General features: G+C 51.1%; 7 protein-coding genes across 7 annotated transcripts; 4 read left to right on the top strand and 3 right to left on the bottom strand.

The window, feature by feature from the left end:
• Positions 1 to 517: 517 nt before the first annotated feature.
• TrAtP1_001515 (uncharacterized protein) lies at positions 518 to 2500 on the bottom strand. Its single transcript, XM_014086320.2, has one exon. It carries the CDS (start codon positions 2072 to 2074, stop codon positions 710 to 712), a length of 1365 nt encoding a protein of 454 aa, XP_013941795.1. The 5' UTR covers positions 2075 to 2500; the 3' UTR covers positions 518 to 709.
• A 1435-nt stretch (positions 2501 to 3935) lies between these two features.
• Positions 3936 to 4163, top strand: TrAtP1_001514 (uncharacterized protein; the record flags this gene model as incomplete). Its single annotated transcript, XM_066111026.1, has 1 exon — positions 3936 to 4163. One exon carries the CDS (start codon positions 3936 to 3938, stop codon positions 4161 to 4163), a length of 228 nt encoding a protein of 75 aa, XP_065967099.1.
• Positions 4164 to 5566: 1403 nt separating this feature from the next.
• TrAtP1_001513 (uncharacterized protein) lies at positions 5567 to 5827 on the bottom strand (the record flags this gene model as incomplete). Its single annotated transcript, XM_066111025.1, has 1 exon — positions 5567 to 5827. One exon carries the CDS (start codon positions 5825 to 5827, stop codon positions 5567 to 5569), a length of 261 nt encoding a protein of 86 aa, XP_065967098.1.
• Positions 5828 to 6345: 518 nt separating this feature from the next.
• On the top strand, positions 6346 to 7492 carry TrAtP1_001512 (uncharacterized protein; the record flags this gene model as incomplete). Its single annotated transcript, XM_066111024.1, has 3 exons — positions 6346 to 6605; positions 6779 to 7359; positions 7425 to 7492. 3 exons carry the CDS (start codon positions 6346 to 6348, stop codon positions 7490 to 7492), a joined length of 909 nt encoding a protein of 302 aa, XP_065967097.1.
• Positions 7493 to 7572: 80 nt separating this feature from the next.
• On the top strand, positions 7573 to 9641 carry TrAtP1_001511 (uncharacterized protein; the record flags this gene model as incomplete). Its single annotated transcript, XM_066111023.1, has 2 exons — positions 7573 to 7691; positions 7757 to 9641. 2 exons carry the CDS (start codon positions 7573 to 7575, stop codon positions 9639 to 9641), a joined length of 2004 nt encoding a protein of 667 aa, XP_065967096.1.
• Positions 9642 to 10312: 671 nt separating this feature from the next.
• TrAtP1_001510 (uncharacterized protein) lies at positions 10313 to 11937 on the bottom strand (the record flags this gene model as incomplete). Its single annotated transcript, XM_066111022.1, has 4 exons — positions 10313 to 11092; positions 11166 to 11625; positions 11764 to 11840; positions 11911 to 11937. 4 exons carry the CDS (start codon positions 11935 to 11937, stop codon positions 10313 to 10315), a joined length of 1344 nt encoding a protein of 447 aa, XP_065967095.1.
• Positions 11938 to 14803: 2866 nt separating this feature from the next.
• On the top strand, positions 14804 to 15435 carry TrAtP1_001509 (uncharacterized protein; the record flags this gene model as incomplete). Its single annotated transcript, XM_066111021.1, has 2 exons — positions 14804 to 15001; positions 15109 to 15435. 2 exons carry the CDS (start codon positions 14804 to 14806, stop codon positions 15433 to 15435), a joined length of 525 nt encoding a protein of 174 aa, XP_065967094.1.
• Positions 15436 to 17188: the final 1753 nt, after the last annotated feature.

Below are 17188 nucleotides of genomic sequence, written 5' to 3'. Positions count from 1 at the left end.
CACCTTCCTCAAGAGACATTGGTCCTTAACTCCGTTAGTACGCACTGTGCTGATAGCGCTGTGTGGAGGCAGCCAGCGTGGGGGAGCGGGCATAGCTGGCATGGGCCAGAGCAAACTCCGTGCAAATCGGACATCCTCGGGCACGGTACGGAGAGCGTGGGTGACATGTTTAGTTGTACATGCTCTGCTGCTCCGAAAGCGTCAAAAGGTGAATTCTGAACAGCTTTTGCACGATTCTACGGGCTTGCATGAACCATGGGCATCCTGTAGCCCTGTAATGAAGTGTCATTGTGCTCGGAATCACTATAGAGGTAACGAATATCGCTCTCAGCAGTAGAACAAGACATGCTGATGCTGCTGGTGCTGGTGGTTGGTGGACTTTGCTCGATACCCATACACAACTATTGTTCACCATACAGTAACCATCTTACTATTTCACGACGCATTTATTCTTGTCCTCTTTTGCTGGGCAAGCCAGGCTTTTCTCATCACTTGGCAAAACCTCATATGAACGGGTATGTACTTTATATTGGTTAGTACCTACTGGGTAGCTATATGGATCAAGTTTTAATCTGATACCTTTAGGGTAGCTGTCTGTTGACTATCCTTGCTCACAACCCCAAATTCAAGTCTGATTTTTCACAGAACAGCATTCCGTCGTTCCCCAAGCCTGGGAAATAACCCAGTGACCACGTTCAATAATCACAAATTATCCGATCAAAATAGGCCCCACCGGGCTTCCCAGCAGATCCAGCAAAGCATCAACAATGAAACCGGGAATGATTTCTAGGGCACTGGGATCAAGCAGCGAGGATATAACAGTTGATGTCGAGCAACCTTTCTGCGACTTTCCTTCATCCAGGACATCGATCAACCAAGCCAATGCCTTGACGGCTCCAGTGATGGCGAGCGACCCGTGCTCCGAGAGGACGTCTCTGACATATTTCACAGGTGTTCCGCCCCCGCAGTATTTCTTTACCAGTGCGTCTGTCTCGCTCACTGGACTCAGCTCGTCTCCAGTAGACTTGTAGACGTACAGCGGGATTTTGGGCGTGGCTTTGCCAAGAGCGTTGTCGTTTTGGATTTTGACAAGATCGGGGTCCGTAAAGGGCAGAGTGGGATCGTCCAGCATTCCTAGTACATCCTTGAAGAGGAAACTCGTGATATCGGCGACGAGGCACTGGTTCCGCACCTTGTTAAACAGAGACTGATACTGCGGTAGCACGTGCTTCTCAATGACACTGTTGACCTGTGGATATTGATTCGCCAGACCGACGATGCCAGACGGGATGATGCCAGCAAAGGCGCTCTTGTTGATCTCTGACAGGACGGTGGTGATGTTGGGCACGGTGCCTCCTAGCGCAGCACCAGCGATTTTCAGCTCCGGCGCATAGCTTGGCTGCAGCTCTGCGGCCCAACCAGAAGCAAGGCTGCCGCCAGAATAGCCCCATAGGGCAACGGTGGCGTCCTTGGAAATGCCAGTGAAGCTACCAGAGCTGAGGGCGGCCCGGACCCCGTCAAGGGTTGCTTGACCAGCCTGTCGGTTGGCTAAGAAGGCGGCGTTTGGACCTTCATGGTCAGGGACGATGACTACCCAGCCTCGATTCAGAGCCGCCTCGAGAAGAAGCAGCTCCGCTTGCGTGACCAGCGTGCCCAGAGATCCTATAGTAGCTGAAGCGAGTTGAAGCGCGTAAGAAGGGGCGCAGTCCTTGCAGGCCGAATCTTGGGCCACCTGGTAGGATAAGATCTTGGATAGGTCTGCGTTATGGGGGATCAAGACAGTGACGACGGTTGCGGTGGCGTTTCCAAAGTTGTCGTTGGTTCTGTACAGGATCTGGTGGCTGGCCTGGAGGTTCACGGGGGCCAGTCCGAAGGCTGCAATCTGCGCCGGTGGCGGACGGTGTTTCAATATGGCCCCTGGAGCTGAACTGTCCACGTCTGCAGGCACGGCATAGAAGGGGTCGTTGCTGGGAAGTGTGGCAGCTCCTCTCCCTTGCAGATCGAGCGGTACCGCGTGAGTGGCAGCTATCAAGGCTATCCACGCCAGTGTGCGAGCTGTAGCAAATCCAAACATGGCAGCTACTGGTCTCTAAACAACGACTCCAAAGTAGCACTGGACAAGGTCAGGCGCGCCCTCCTCACAGATTGAAACCTCTGTTGCTGGATACTATTCGCAATGCTACTACCACTACTACTATTTATAGCCAGGTCTCGTCCAGGTCCACATGTCAGGGAACGACAATCTGTATGGTCTATTCGAAGAGCATTCCTCGGCATGTCGGAATAGACTTGCAAGCCAAGTCTGTGATATGCGAAGCTTATTATATAAATACTACCCTTCTCTCTTGGCGAGAACTCCAAAGGGGTAATGAGATCAGCGCCCAGCGGGGGACAAAGAGAGGGGGGCTGCGGGGAACGAAAATAGCAGTGCATGTCAGCCTTTGAGTGAGGAGCGTGAAATTTTTTTTATTAGTGCTTCTTTTTTGATGTGAAGCTGTGATCCAATCCAGAGAATTGCTCTCTCTATGAGGGCGTCAAGGCTATATAGGTACTAGCTAGATGAGAGCCACTGGGTGATTATTGTTGTGCGCCTTTCTGTGTTGCTGACTTCTCCTTGGTAATGTCCTGTAAATAGCCGTGAATATTAATCGAGGTGCCGAAATTAAATGGTTCGATATGGTTGTCCGGCAAAATGGTATGTTGGTACACCCGTAGATGGATATAATAGCCGTTGGTCACCTACTACAGCCAGTGACTTATTCGACCAGTGGGAAGTATTTAGCGGGAAGAAGAGCATGGCAGCAATAGTTGAGCATTGCGGGATGTCACGAGTGCCTCGAGGGCGCTAGATGGCACCCTCTTTGCGTTTGTTGTGAATAGTCGGTGGTTAATTTGTCATGGATAATTAAGACCGGTGCCTGCTATTGTAGCTCAGGTATGTACGCGTAGTCGCATTGTCGGGCGTCTTGCTTGATGGATCGGGACCATTCGGCCCGACAGAGCGAGATCCGATCTCTCTCTGTGTCTTGCAGGCGAGCCTGGTCTTTGGTCCTGCTTGCTCTCAACTCTGTGCAGACGCTACTGATGAAGCCCCGATCGTGCAAATCTATTTCAAACTGGCTATTGCCCACGGTGCGTATAACCACTATTTGACAGCCACTCGCAGTGTATGCCAATGCTGACCGATACCAGCTAACGCCATTAGCAGCTTGAGTTGACTACCACATGCATGCAGTGCAGCCGTCTGCCATTCAGCTGGCAAGGGCTCAGCGAATCCCTGTCCGCGGCCACAAACGAGACCTGGCCTCCCCAACCGCCAACCCGATGTTTTGCTGGTGCCACTTGGTGCCGTTTTGTGGCCTAATACTGTGCCTGCTAGACTGCTAGATCAGTCCCAAGCCCATTCGGTGTGTGTGGCTTCAGGATTCTCGACCGCTAGCCCCCGCACTTGCGGCTTTGTGCCGGGTCGCCAGAGAGGCTAACGCCTGTCCACGCGGCATCCATTCTTCGTTTGACCTCCCTGATCCGTGGCAGCGAGGCGACGATCCATGCGAAACGGAGGTTTGGCGTCGGAATATGGAGACGTCGCGGTACCGACGGTGCTCAGGGCTTGGGGGTTGCACGTGTGTGGCCCGCACAAGCGCTACCAGCGACTAATGGCACTGGACGCTTTCGACGGAGCATCGCGAGATCGATGATCAGCGTGCCTCTGCGGCATGGACCGGATTACCCCCATGGCCTTTAACTTTCTGAGCGTTGGGGGTTTCTCGCGCCCGGATTCTACTCTTGTCTGCACTACTCGTGCGTCTTACTGCTACTGCTAGCATCGTGTTGGACCCTCGGATTGCAGCCACTCAATCTCCTTCCAAACTCCACAGCGGGCGGCTCAGGCCGCGCCAGCCGACAGTGACATACGAGGCTGAGAATTAGGCGTTATGAGCTGGCGGCTGCACAATTCGCTGCGCATGATTGACGCCAGACTCCGACAGTCGGACAGGTTTTCTCGTCTCTCGCTGCATCATCCTCCCCCCTTCAATACAAAGGACCTGCAGTCGAGCTATTGCGGATTGCCTCACCCGTCTTCAGCAAGCCTTACAAAGGAGCAGAGAGACCTATGGGACGACGGCATTGCCTTGAAGCGGGCGTTTCTGGGGCTGGCATAACAGCTGGCACATACGCGCGGATGCTGTGCAACATGTCGGGCATGGCCAGGGTCGTGAATGGTGCGTCCATGCTGGGGTGATCCCTCCTCAAGGCACATGAACATGGATTGCCGGACATGGGACCGGAACCGACAGTCCCGTGCATATATGGCTCTGCGCAAAAACTCGTTTCTGTGTTGCTTGCCTTGAGATGCCAGCATACGGACGGGTTTCGCTTCGTACTTGGCTTAGCAGCTGGCGTGATTTGTCTGAACCAGCACGGACAAGGCCGTCGGCCGTTGGGAATGCGCATCGGCTCAAACCCTTTTGTGAATGCTCGCCTTTTGGACGCCTGCGTCTGACTGCGCATTATCCGTACTGCAAGCAAGCTGCAGGCGTTTTGCCGAGTGCGACGAAAAGGAAAGGTGTTTATGTATTGAAGCCCAGCCATTTTTTTTATTCAGCTTACTTGCTTGAGAGGTAGGTACCTGAGTATGGCACGAGCATGCTTGTGCTGTGTCTGTGTCTCTACGAGTATTCAGGTATGCTCGTGTAAAGTTGATATATACAAGCAGCTACTGTTTCTCAGCACAACTAATACCATTGAGTGAGTGATGATCCGCAGCTCATAGAAAACATTGCTAATCTTTTGTCCTTTATTTTGTTTTTATCCTCTTTTCCTTTCCCGCAGGTCAGCCTCTCTTCCATGTATTGCCCCCCATACCTTACTTGTGCTGTTCCGTACCCCATAACGGTATCCCTCATTCCCCCCCATGCAATAGACCTGCTCGCCCAATCAACCGCCGCGGCATCGCTTGCAGTCCCCGCTTGTCTCGCGCTCACTGGCCCGCGATGCCTCAAATAGCGCTTCGCAGGCGCATCTAGCAATTGATTACAGCACTAGCCGGTGCGCTAGACCCAGCCGTTAATGACTGACCCCATGGTTCTGTGGCCTGGTCCAGCCTTTTTCCATGGGGGGATCCTCCCTGCTCTTTTCGGGTCTGGTCCAGCTGCATCCTTTTTTGCAACGCCCAATCTCCATCGGATCGTCCACTGAGTCCGCGCCATCCTGTCCAATCCATCCATTCCATCCGTCGCCTCTCTGCTCGCTTTGCCATCGCCTCACGAAGACGAGGGACGCACACGAGACGCCGAGGGAGAAGCAGCAATTCCTCCTCTTCACCAGCAGCTGCAGCCACTGGCCATCGCAGCCACGGGCCTGCAAGACGAATCTGCTGCTGCTGCAACTGCTGCCTCTCTCGCGGCCTCTGCTGCCGTCTTGCTCTTTTTAGCTCCAGTCTGCAATACGCTGCGGCGTCTGTGCTTTGGGCGGCTCCAACTTTTTTTTTCTCCGGCGTCGAGGGCATCGTGGACTGATCTTGCTCTCCCTCAGCTTCTGCCCCCAGTCCCACAGCCGCACTTGACTACGGGCCCCTCCCCAGACTGCGGTATCCATCTTCAGCCTCGAGACTGCTTTGCTGGAGCTTCTTCCTCTTCTTCTTCTTCTTTTCTGTCACACACGACGCTGTTCTGCACTGTTTCATCGCCGGTTGCTCTGCCATCTGTCTGCTGGGATCGTTGGTTGCTAGCTGTGAGCCCTGATTTGCGTCACACAACGGTGCGCTATCGGCCGTGCCGTTCAACGTTTGCTCTCTGGCTCGCCGTGTCTCTTTGTTCCTTCGCATGATCGGCTCCGGATCCAATCCGCTGGCCGGGTCGTTCCGTCGGGCTGATTCTGGCCGTCATGTTGCATTGAGCGCATCCCAATAACCAGTTGTTCGACGGGCTGATAGAGAAGGATATCCGTCGTGTCTTGCCTAATACTACCAGCCCCAACCCCAGCACCTGTCCTGTTCCTGTCCTGAGAGTCCCGCTTCCGCTGCCGAGTCCCATAGACGGGGGTCCCGCAAGGCTAAAATCGAGAGGCCAGAGAAAAAGGGAAAAAGAGGATCTTTGAGCGGAGGTTGGTCCGAGACGAGGCCGTTGCGCAATCCTTTCTTGTTTTCACCCTCGTTTCTCGTCCAACGATCTCGACGGTCCGGCCACTCCCTCGACTGCCTCGATTTGGCGGACCCTCGATTTGCCGTCCTTGACTTGTCTGCCAACGAGAGAAACCGTCTTAAATCGAGCTATGACTATTAGTGTAGATCGGTCCCTGACGGCAAAGCCAACTTTACCCATCTCCCCGGCCAGCTCCACCGCAATGTCGAGCTCCGCCCGTGATGGAGGCGGCGCGTCGCCAGATGGCTCTGGACAGGCCGAGCTTCGTCAAGCTGTCAAGACGGAAAATGGCATCTCCAGTCGTGACGAGAGCCAGAAGAAGGCGGGTGACGACCAGAATGAGGGCTCATCAAACTCCGAGGAGCCAACGCGAAAGCGAAGACGCAGTCGAAAAGGTCTCGAGAAGAGATTCGAATGCAGCGCCGAGGGCTGTGGGAAGAGCTATTCAAGAGCAGAGCATTTGTAAGTTGGCCCCATAATATGCCACCTGGTGGACTTTCTTCTTTGCATCTTGTGCGAAAGTCGACATGCTGCTGCCTCGTACCGGCACGTATATGAGGCAGCTCCCTGTTGCGGGATATTCTCAAAGCTGCGACATCCAACATACCGGACAGGCGAGACTAACAATAAGCCAGATACCGGCATCAGCTTAATCATAATTCTAAACAGATTTTTCACTGCGAGTATCCAGACTGTCCGCGGACTTTTGTTCGAGGCGACTTGCTGAAGCGTCACATGGATCGACATACGGCCAAGGGCTCACAGCTAAACAGAAGAGACTCCATGGCCAGCCATGCGGCATCTGCCACTTCTCCCAAACTTGTGCCTGCTGATTCAAATCGCCAAGGGCCTGGTCATCCTATGCCCGCGTCTGTGCCTGTGTCTGCATATAACGATCCCAGACCACCCCCACTAACACATCACTATCATCCCTCTCCTCAAGAACCTCCAGGGGACCCCTATCCGCTTATAAACAATGTCGGCCCTCCTCTCTTTGCTGGTAGCGCATCGTCTGTTGGACATGATGCTTTTGCGCGTGATCCCATCGTACATGGCGCGGCACCTCCTCGCAGGATACCTTCTGGCCCGGGTCCTTCTCACGGGCCGCCGAGCCGGCCATCAATCCAAACCAATCTCGGGCCCTATGGTGTGATATCGCCAGCGTCTAGCCAGCAAGGTTACCACAGCCAGTCCAGTAGCACCCCGCAAACCGCTGGTTTTATTCCTCAGCACAATGTTCTCCCATTGAGCTTGCCGCCAGCACAATATTCTCACTTACAGACCGCCCCAGCGCCGAGAGATGGAGCAGTGCCTCATACAGCGACGACGGCGTCAGCACAGTACTCTGACGCTCACCACTCTCACCCCAACGAAATGATGATACTCGACCACATGGAAATGTCAAGCAGTGGCCCAGTTTTTGCTGACGATGGCGTCAACAAGTCTCCATACGTGGGAATGCCCGAGGACTTTATGGCCTACCTCTTCAACTCTCTACCGCAGAATGGCTCCCCCCCATCCACAAGCGCTGCCACCCCCTCTTCTAAGGTAAATATTCTCAAAAATGTATTAATGGCTGGGACTCAAAGAGGTTAACATGAATTTTTGTCTAGCTACGGCGATTCACCAGATGGCAATCATGGAGATCACTATTTGGATCATTCAACTGTGGGATTCTTTCCTTCTGACCCGCAAGATGTCATGGCCGTTAATAACCTCTTGGAGCAGCATGCCCCAGAGGCAAGTATTACCGAGGAGCGCAGCCAGGAGATCTACGATTTGATCAGTGAGCGATTCAAAGAGGACGACGAAGATTTATCCGCGAGGCAGCGACGTATCAGCATTTTGAGTGGCGATCGCTCTTCCGGAGAACACATGTTGAGCAGAAGGATGATGCAGGCTTACGTCGGTTCCTATTGGTACCACTTTAGCGATCAAATGCCAATCTTGCACAAGCCGACATTTGCTACGGAAAAGACGCCCAATTTGTTGCTCATTGCCATCATGGCAATTGGCGCTGCTTGCTTGGATAGGACTCATGGGACTAAAGTGACAATGGCTGGAGCTGAAGTATCTAATTTCCTAGCCGAGCATCTTCGATGGGAAGTGTTTATGGAACGTAGTTTTCGACCTCCGGCCAAACTCTGGGTTTTCCAGACGCTGATCCTACTCGAGCTTTACGAAAAGATGTATTCGACGAGAGAGCTTCATGAGCGTGCTCATATTCATCACGCTACCACGGTGACGTTGATGAGGAGAGGGCGGTCTCTTATTGGGAAATCGACATTGGATTCACCCCCACAACATGGCTCGGATGGATCGCGAAAATCTTCGGCTTCTGGCATAGCTCATACAGCAGACGAATGGTGGAACCATTGGATCACAAACGAGGCAACTCGGAGAGCTGCTTTTGCCGCCTTCATCATAGACTCTACTCATGCCACCATGTTTGGCCATTCAGCGGTCATGGTGGCGCATGAGATGAGATTAACACTGCCTTGCGATGAGTCCCTATGGAGGGCCGCGAGCAGCGCAGAAGTAGGCCGAGTCGAAGCTAACCTCATGTCCCGAGGCATCAAGCCCGTCACCTTTCTCGAAGGTTTGAAGCGCACTTTGAGCCATCAAGATGTGCGGACGACGCCATTTGGCCGGTCAGTTCTCATGGCAGGACTTCTCAGTGTCACATATCATATGCACCAACGCGATCTTCAGGTCAATGTCCTCGGAGGAGGTGTCATCCAAGCCCTGGGCGGACGAGACAAGTGGCGGGCAACTCTGACTAGAGCATACGATTCGTGGAAATCGAATTTTGACAGGGCACTGGAGCTAAATGACTCTGACCCTTACAGACTAGAAATGCAGCAGCAAGATTTCAACGTCGTGTTTGAAAGCCGTACAGTTCTGCATCATTTGGCTCACATGGCTATGCATGCGGATATTGTGGATTGTCAGATGTTCGCCCGCGCAAAGCGACTGCTTGGTCGTTCTATTGGACGCCAAGAATTTCTCAGCGCACAGAGGAGAATCAAGGAATACTGGGCCCCGTCTGCAAGGGCTCGCGATGCCACTTATTACGCGCTCAAGTTTCTCTTGTCGGTTCTCGTACCCGACCAAGCAGGCCCTCCGTATTCAACTAGCCCTGATCATGATAAGCCATACGAGACACGCGATGATGTGCTCTTGAATCGACCTTGGGTACTCTACTTTGCGGCGCTCGTCGTCTGGTGCTACGGATATGCTGTGGAGGGACCTTTCTTGACTGGATCGACGCCGGTGGGACATGAAGAACAATGGCAGCAAATGAGAGCGTACCTTACAAAATATGGCGGAGTCACTGATCCGAATGAGCTACGAAACATGAGGGGTATCAACGGCAACACGGCGTTACTCATGGTGCTAAAGGATACCTTTGACAATTCTCGATGGGAGCTATTGCATGAAGGAGCGAATCTTTTGCATAACTGCATTGTGCTGAACTCTGGCGGCATCGTATTGTAAGCTCTAGCATAAATGATTGTCACGTCTTGATGACTTTTCATGCTGGAATCTTTTTTTTTTTTTGCTCTTCGCTGTGCATTTTTCTCCTTTGCAAGATTATTTGCTATTATTTTTCATCTGTGCGCCATGAGTCAAAGGGAATGGAAACGTCGATGGGGGAAGGAAAGCCTGCTGAGCGAGAGCGATTTTTACTTGCGGATAGCTGGCGGATGTGTCTCCAAACATGGGACGGCGCAATAACTTTTTTGCTTGGTTTCCAGAAAAAACAATACCCCCTTTTTTTCTTTTATTTTCTCTTGATGACAACATGAATGGCGGGATGTGCACGGCTACCTCTGGTTAAATTGGCTTTTTTTAACGGGCATGAAGCCTATGGCCGGCGGGAATTGGAATGGGCGAAAAAAGAATGATGAGTGATGTTGCCGTTTGGAAGTCGTATTATATATATATTCACATATATCGATGTTAACGCTGCTTTTATGACATGTGAAAATGGTTCAATATATTTTCTAAACATTATATGCTAAGCTGTAATACTGTGGCGTGAATAAAAAAAACTGTTAATGCTGCCCTGCAGACATCTTTCTTCTCTCCATCTTTGAGACATACTTCCCCTTGGACGCTGTATGCTACCCGAGCTGGCCTCTCCAAAAATGATGCCTTTTTCTTCATTATTTACAAGCTTTCTTCCGAGCCGCCGGCTTCTTCCTCGGGCAAGCCCTTTGGTCGGTGATCTCATTGTTCTGGGCGGCCTTTTTAGTGATCATGACCGCTTCTTGCGCATTCTTTGTGACGGCTTGTTTGGGTGGTCTGCCCCGACGCTTTGGTGCGGGCTGCTTTTTGTCGGCTGCTTTGATGAATATGATTTTGCGCTTTTTGGTGGGTTGTGTGGTTTCCTCGGGTTTGTCCTCTTGTTGATGATTTTCTTTGTCATCTGAGGGGTTCTTTCTCTTGAGAGGGTTGTTTTGTGGTAAAGGGCTGGTTTGTTCTGAAGGCTTGTCTTGGACCAACGGTGTCTCTGGAATCAAAGAATCGCTTTTTGGTACAGGTTTCTCTTGTTCCAATGGTTTGCCTTGTGTAGAGGCTGGAATTACATCAACAGGCGGCTGCTTTGTGACGTGACTTTTCCTGTCTTTCAAGTCCCAGTCATACACGCCGTCGTACTGATACCCCATGCGCTGCATCAGTCGTCGGTACATGTCCCGCAGCTTACCATAGTTTGGCGTGTCCTCGTACTTGAGGGACCGGGCGTATTTGAGATGTCGCGCAAACTCGGAGGGCATGTCTTTGCAGATGATGTCGATGGGCAGGGAGAGCTTCATCTTGAGGGTACGCTCGGACAAGTGGGAATCAAAGAGGGAGACGCGATCGAAGGTCCAGGGGAGGTAGCCGCGGAAGAGGTAGATGAGCACGTAGGCGAGGGATTCGAGGTCGTCTTTGGGAGATTGGGGCTTCATACACATGGCGCGTTAGACTTGACTCTTGAATAGGGGAAAGAGGGGAGACGGGATGAAAGATACTTACACGATGCATATGCCATGCTATGCATGCAGTCTCCATCGTCCCAGCAATATAGTACCCAGGCGCAGTCAAGTAATCGCTCTGTGGCCGAAAATAGCCAGACAAGCCAAAATCGAGAATATACGCCGTCTTCCCATCCTCCTTACCAAAGCCCATGACGATATTCTCCATCTTCAAATCCCTATGCACGACATTCTTCGAGTGCAGCATCTCCACGCGGGAAATCAGCTGGTCTGCTAGCATGAGCGTCGTCTTGAGCGAGAAGCGGTGCCCGCAGCGCCCGAGCAAACACCACAGCGAAGCACCGAGGAGGTCGCAGACCATGAAGTCGATGCCCCAGAGGTCGTTTGTGCCAATGTCGTGGAGGGTGGCGATGCCGGTCTGCTCGCCGAGGTATTTGTAAAAGGCGGATTCGTGCTGGAGGCTGCCTTCGTTGCTGCCACCGCTACTGCTGCTGCTGCTGCTGTTGGGGGTTATTTTGAGGGGGGGAGATTTTGACGGCGACAATTTTGTTTGTTGTGAGATCGGTGGCTGAGGATGAAGATTCAAGGTATTAATAGTTGTAACGGTGGGAGGGAATGTAGTGTTGCTGGGAAGTTACATACCTATATAGACTTGGCCAAAGCCTCCGGCGCCGATTTCACCTTCAAGGACCCATCTTGATTGGACTACTGCACCCTACGGAGACGGAGAATAGTTAGTTTTAATGCTGTTAGAGATGGGAGAGACTTGGAGAGTATGTATATACGGTGTAATCTCGATCGTAGTCAGACATCTTGGAAAATTAATCGTGGCAGCTGAGGATGAGGAGGATTAATTACGGGATTATGGGGATAGATGGTGAAAGTTGAAGCCAAATTTGATTATATATATACATATGCATCACTCTATAGAATGTTTTAAAAATATGTTCTTTTACTTGTTTTATAAAGAGAGAGATGTCTGCTGTTCAGATTGTGATCCATCTTTGTTGACGAGAACATCTTTGAGAGACGGACAACTACAAGGGTTCGGAGTGAGATGAAACAATGCACAATATACCTATTAATATAACAAGTTGTTTATAAAGTCAGTAAGTAACAACTACAGAAAAGGCGAAAAAAGAATACAGCATCTAAGTGAATGATAAGCGCCATCCCGCCCTTTACACACATGTTCAAAAACTCAATTGCAGTGGCTGTAAAAGCAGAGCTATAGCAGATTTCTATGCGCATGTTGCGAATACATAGAGCAGAAGCTGAAATGTTTCATCTTTGATGATGCAAGAGGAGCATATCGTATAGGAGGCGACTTTTTATTTTTAAATATAATTTTTAGGAATGAGAGCAAGGTATGACCGGACAGTGGTAGATTGCTTATACTACCAGATGGAATACATCTGCGTTCGGCAATTTGCGCGACGTCGTATCACAATTCTCGCAGACAAGTCAAATATGTTTTCTCTAGGTGTCCGATACTTGATGGTCCATTGACGAACTACATGCAACTGGCGCAATTTCCATGTAGCTGGCGCGTCTTTTTTTTCCCCACTGCATTTTCCACCCTTCCCCAGGTCTTCAACCAGTAATAGTTTGCTATTTTTACGAACAACCCTGTTCCTTTCACAGCATTTTTAACCCTCCCCGAAGCCTGTCGAGTTATATTATTTCGGCGGTGCATGCGCCGGCTCTCTCACCGCCAATAGCAGCACAAATTCTGCTCTTAATTCTGCTCTTTCACTCTTACACGCCTTGCTAGTCTAGAGGCGCCCATCGTTGCACAGCATCTTTTTAATACTCTCCGAAGCTCTTCCATCACGATTCTTTTGTGGGGTGGAATTTGATACTCTACTCGTGGTAGAATCATTTGCCAGTCCGATTCGCAACACTTTGGACTATTTCATAATTTCACCTGGAAGCTGCCTGCTGCCTATGTTAGTTTGCTTCTATTAACTTCAATTGCTGGGAAAGCCAGAGGATCAGTTTACTCAAGGCTCCAAAGGTGTCAAAATTTCAGTGGAATTTATAAAATTAGGTATAGATAGTACCGCCATGTGCTTCGCTATAGACCATCTCTTTTTGCACTTTTCTTCCACAACGAAGCATCAAGTAAAATGGTAGGTGTTACCGACAGCATAGGTATTCTGAAAGAGGGGTGAGTGGGTGGGCTTCGTCCGGATTGCACCAACCAGATCTCTGCTCGACGTAAATTCACAGCATTTTTTGTCCTCCCCAAGGCCTTCAATCGTTTTCACTTACGTCCCCCTCCCCGCGCGGTGTTGTCCTCCCATCAATGTTTAGGGCTAGTATTCGTCGTCCTATGTATTTCTAGCACTTTGAAACTCGATGATTTTGCCTACAGCTGCGCTGAACTGGCTTTCTTCTCCATTGGGCTCTAATTGCTAACTTTATGTGGCCAATGGCTCAGTTTACTCAAGGCTGCAAAGGCATAAGAGAATGAGTAGTCGTCATAAAAGTATGAGCAGCCTTGACACCTGCTTTTTTGCCCATACTTTTCTTCTACGAAGCATCAAGTAAAGCTGTATTATTTCATAGAGCTTTGGAGCCGCTTTAGCAGCGACTGGCGCTAGTCCTGATTAGGCGAGAAAGGCAAGGGACCAGCTTCTCGACCGTTTCTGGGCGCAGTGACATCACTGATATCTTATCGCATTGTTCTGCACGCAATTTTGTTTCAAAACAGTTCATTGGCATTAATGAAAGGCTTTAGCAGGCATAAGGCACTCGGTTCACTTTAGCAGAAAGATGGCATTTCATGATTGATTCAGTTTTTTTTGACTTGTAAGCTCTGCTAGTAGCTGGTGAAAATATTGGCCCAGAGCTGCATCTGAGTTTGTGCGTTTGATTTGCCCGGCAGGGATTGACTTTTACTTTTTTTGCGAGACCGTTACACACAATTGATTATACGGCGCTAGCAGCTGGCTCAGGAACAGAAAAAAAAGTCAGACTAGCAAAAATCGAGAATGGACCGATGGCAAAGACGAGAATCAGCAGTGTAAAAAAAAAATCAAAAATTAAAAGCGGTCCCCAAGCTCATCGCCATGGGCGACGTTTAAGCAGCGGAGGAGAGAATGGAGGAGAGAAAAGAGGAGAGAAAAGAGGTACGTGCTCGGTTTAGCCCAAGCCATCGCTGATGGTCCCCTGGCCGGAAAAAGAGCAAAAAAGGCACACGCAACGCCAATTCGGTGCACGCGACGCTTTAATTGACCCCACCAGGTGGGGTAACACCATGGCCGCTGGATGGCGCAAGTATCTCCGCACGCAAATTGGCTGTGCGCGATACCTGGGCGGCGTCAAGGCCGGTAGCGCGTCATTCTGCCGGGAAAAAAAGCGTCGAGCGGTACATGGCGACCTACTCAAGCGGTGCTAGCAGTCAGGTGCTGCTGCTGCTGCCGCTGCTGTGCCGGCAGGGTCCTCTCCAGGTCGCTCGCTCGCTTCTCCTCCTCCGAACCTCGCCATCCCGCACAAAAGCTTCTTGCCCATGAGATGTGACGCTCGATTCTCTCGTGGCCTGCGTTCTGTTTCACTCGATATCCCACACTGCCCCTGCCACAGCCTCTTCTGCTAGCAGCAGCTTTCAGCAGCTTTCAGCCGGAAACCCTCCCTGCGTCCGCCGCTTCTCGGTCCCTCCTCCAGTCGCCTACCATGGCCCCGACCAAGAACTCTCGAAAAGACCACGACGATCACAAAGCCGATACTCCCGCCGGAGGGAAGAACGGCCATGGCTCTACAAAGATGCGCCGCGGTGCCAGCCATCAGTCTCACGCTGCTCTGAACCGCGAGCTGCATGCCGCTCCCACGTCGGCGCCCGTGCAGGTGCCGACCGAGCCTCTTCTACCCAGCGTACGTCAAATTGCCTCGTCTCTTGTGGTTGCTTGATCTCTCCAAGGCCACTGCTGCTGTTACTCCCTATTTAAAGACGACAAATACTGACACAGCTCCCACAACAGCTTCCCTGGGCCTCCTTCGAGCGACGATCCCTCCACGCCTACCTCCGCGAGCACGAGCTCACCACGCCGTCCTCCTACACCAGCTCCTTTCACAATTGGGTGCTGTCACGACCCGGCGGCTTGGGCTTATACTCCCCCACCATGGTCCGCAAGCAGCAGATCAAGCGACAATCCAAAGACCAGCTCGCCCTAGCCGTGCGCAAGCACTTCAATGGGCTGGGCGTCCAAGAAAACGATGTCATTGTCGACTTCATCTACAAAGTCCGCAACCACCAGGGCGTCAAGGAACAGTCACCGACCAAATACAGCATCGAGGTGGCAGATTAAACCGATCCTTTATACATATGAAGCGCTCTGGAGAGAAAGAGCGAGGCTCCAAGATTTTGCTTAGCATGGATCGGTGTTTTTTTTGGCGTTTTCTAGGTTCCTGACCACGGCACACCAGCTGTGTGCGTATATGCGGTAGATACCCGTGGGAGTCGTTTGGCACTCTGAACTTGTTCTCCTTTTTTTTTTTTCAACTGCTTGTCATGTTTCTCCAATGCGAGTCATGTCGGCTCCCGTCGCGCCGTTTGGTGGTGCAATAGTAGGGACCGAAGAGCTTGTTGGGTTCGGATCTTTTTTTTTTTTTTGTGTGCTAGAACAAAGCAGTGTACCATCGAGTACCGGTCTGGCAGATGTCTATTTGACAGCATCCTCCAAAGAGGGGAGAACGAATTAATGGGTTTGGTTTATTAATAGGTTCTTTGATGCGAATTTGAAAATACAGCATTAAATTATATTGAAATCATTACAAATCCTTTGTACGCAGTGACTTTTCCCTTTCACGATATTGAACGAGATTTCATCTACTCTCTTGAGAAACAAAGAAGGTGGCGTGAGACATGGCATGCAAGACAAAGGAGGGACACGGACGGCCACACAAGGATGACCGACTGAAGAAATCCTTCATAGGGCACGGGCCGGGCTGTGGTGGTTCGACGGTCCACTTTGCTGTGCGTCCCATGTCCAGTTCTTACATACATTTGATGACATGCCCGCAACAATGTAGGTACGCGGATGTCATCAGGAACAAGGTGCATGCGGCTGCTTTGAATTCGGAGCGGTTTAATTTGTTCTCGAGAAGAGCTTTTGCGCCTTTGCGCCTGTTAGTGCAATGAACAAGGTGCAGTACATATCCAGCATTGCTTTTGTATTCATGCAAGGCATGCTATTCTACTGCCATTCTGACAAACACCACAGCCTGGCCCACCGCTGTCGGTCTGTCTGCCTGTCATCCAAACCCCCGTTGCGCTCGGCGGGTCCAAGCGGCTGGCTTATCAATTCGGTCGGCGCGTAAAATAAGAAAGCGGCAGGTGTCGCTTATTAGCAAGCGAGGCATCTTATCCTTTTTTACAGATGCTGAGCTGATGGTGAAAAAGCTGTCTCTTCCAGATTCATTGCATGCGACAAAGACTGCAATGCACAAGCTACCTCAAGCTCAAGACAACACGTACTCTATTGGTGAAGTCGTACGGATCTCAATTGCCGATCCCAAAATGACGACCCCTCCAGCATCCGAAGATCGCGGCAGCAACTCTGCTCTATAGCCCACAGCGCAATGCTCCTGGACAAGAGCCAGCTTGGTGACGGCTGCGCCCATTTAGACATGATCAACAGGCTTTGACGAACCGCAGCAGAGGCGGCACCCGGAGAGCGGGATCGGCCGGCTTATGACGGCATACCAAGAGAGCTGCACTCGCTATCGAAGAAGAAAAACACATGACCTCGGCTTAAAATCGGTAGAAACGCGGCAAGTTGAGCTTCTTGGGAGAGCTGGGCGAGACAGAAGTGAGACCCCACCTTTTTTTTTTCTTCGATGCATATTCGTGCAACTTCTTTGGTTCGCCAGATAACGATAGAATCGCTCGGTGGGGAGCTTTTTTTTTGCTTAATAACTTTTTAGAGGGGACAAATTTCGAGCCGCGCCAGTTTAAGCCGATTCGCTTCTAGCCTTTCTCTCCAGTTCTCTGTTTGTCTTATTTCTCATCGATTTGATTTGTCCGGTTCATTCTGCTCGGCTTGGGCGCACAAGGATTGA

The sequence above is a fragment of the Trichoderma atroviride genome, chromosome 1, assembly GCF_020647795.1.
Source record: "Trichoderma atroviride chromosome 1, complete sequence".
In the NCBI taxonomy this organism is placed as follows: domain Eukaryota; kingdom Fungi; phylum Ascomycota; class Sordariomycetes; order Hypocreales; family Hypocreaceae; genus Trichoderma; species Trichoderma atroviride.
Note: the sequence above shows the minus strand (reverse complement) of the source record. Positions and strands in the feature narration are given on the sequence as shown.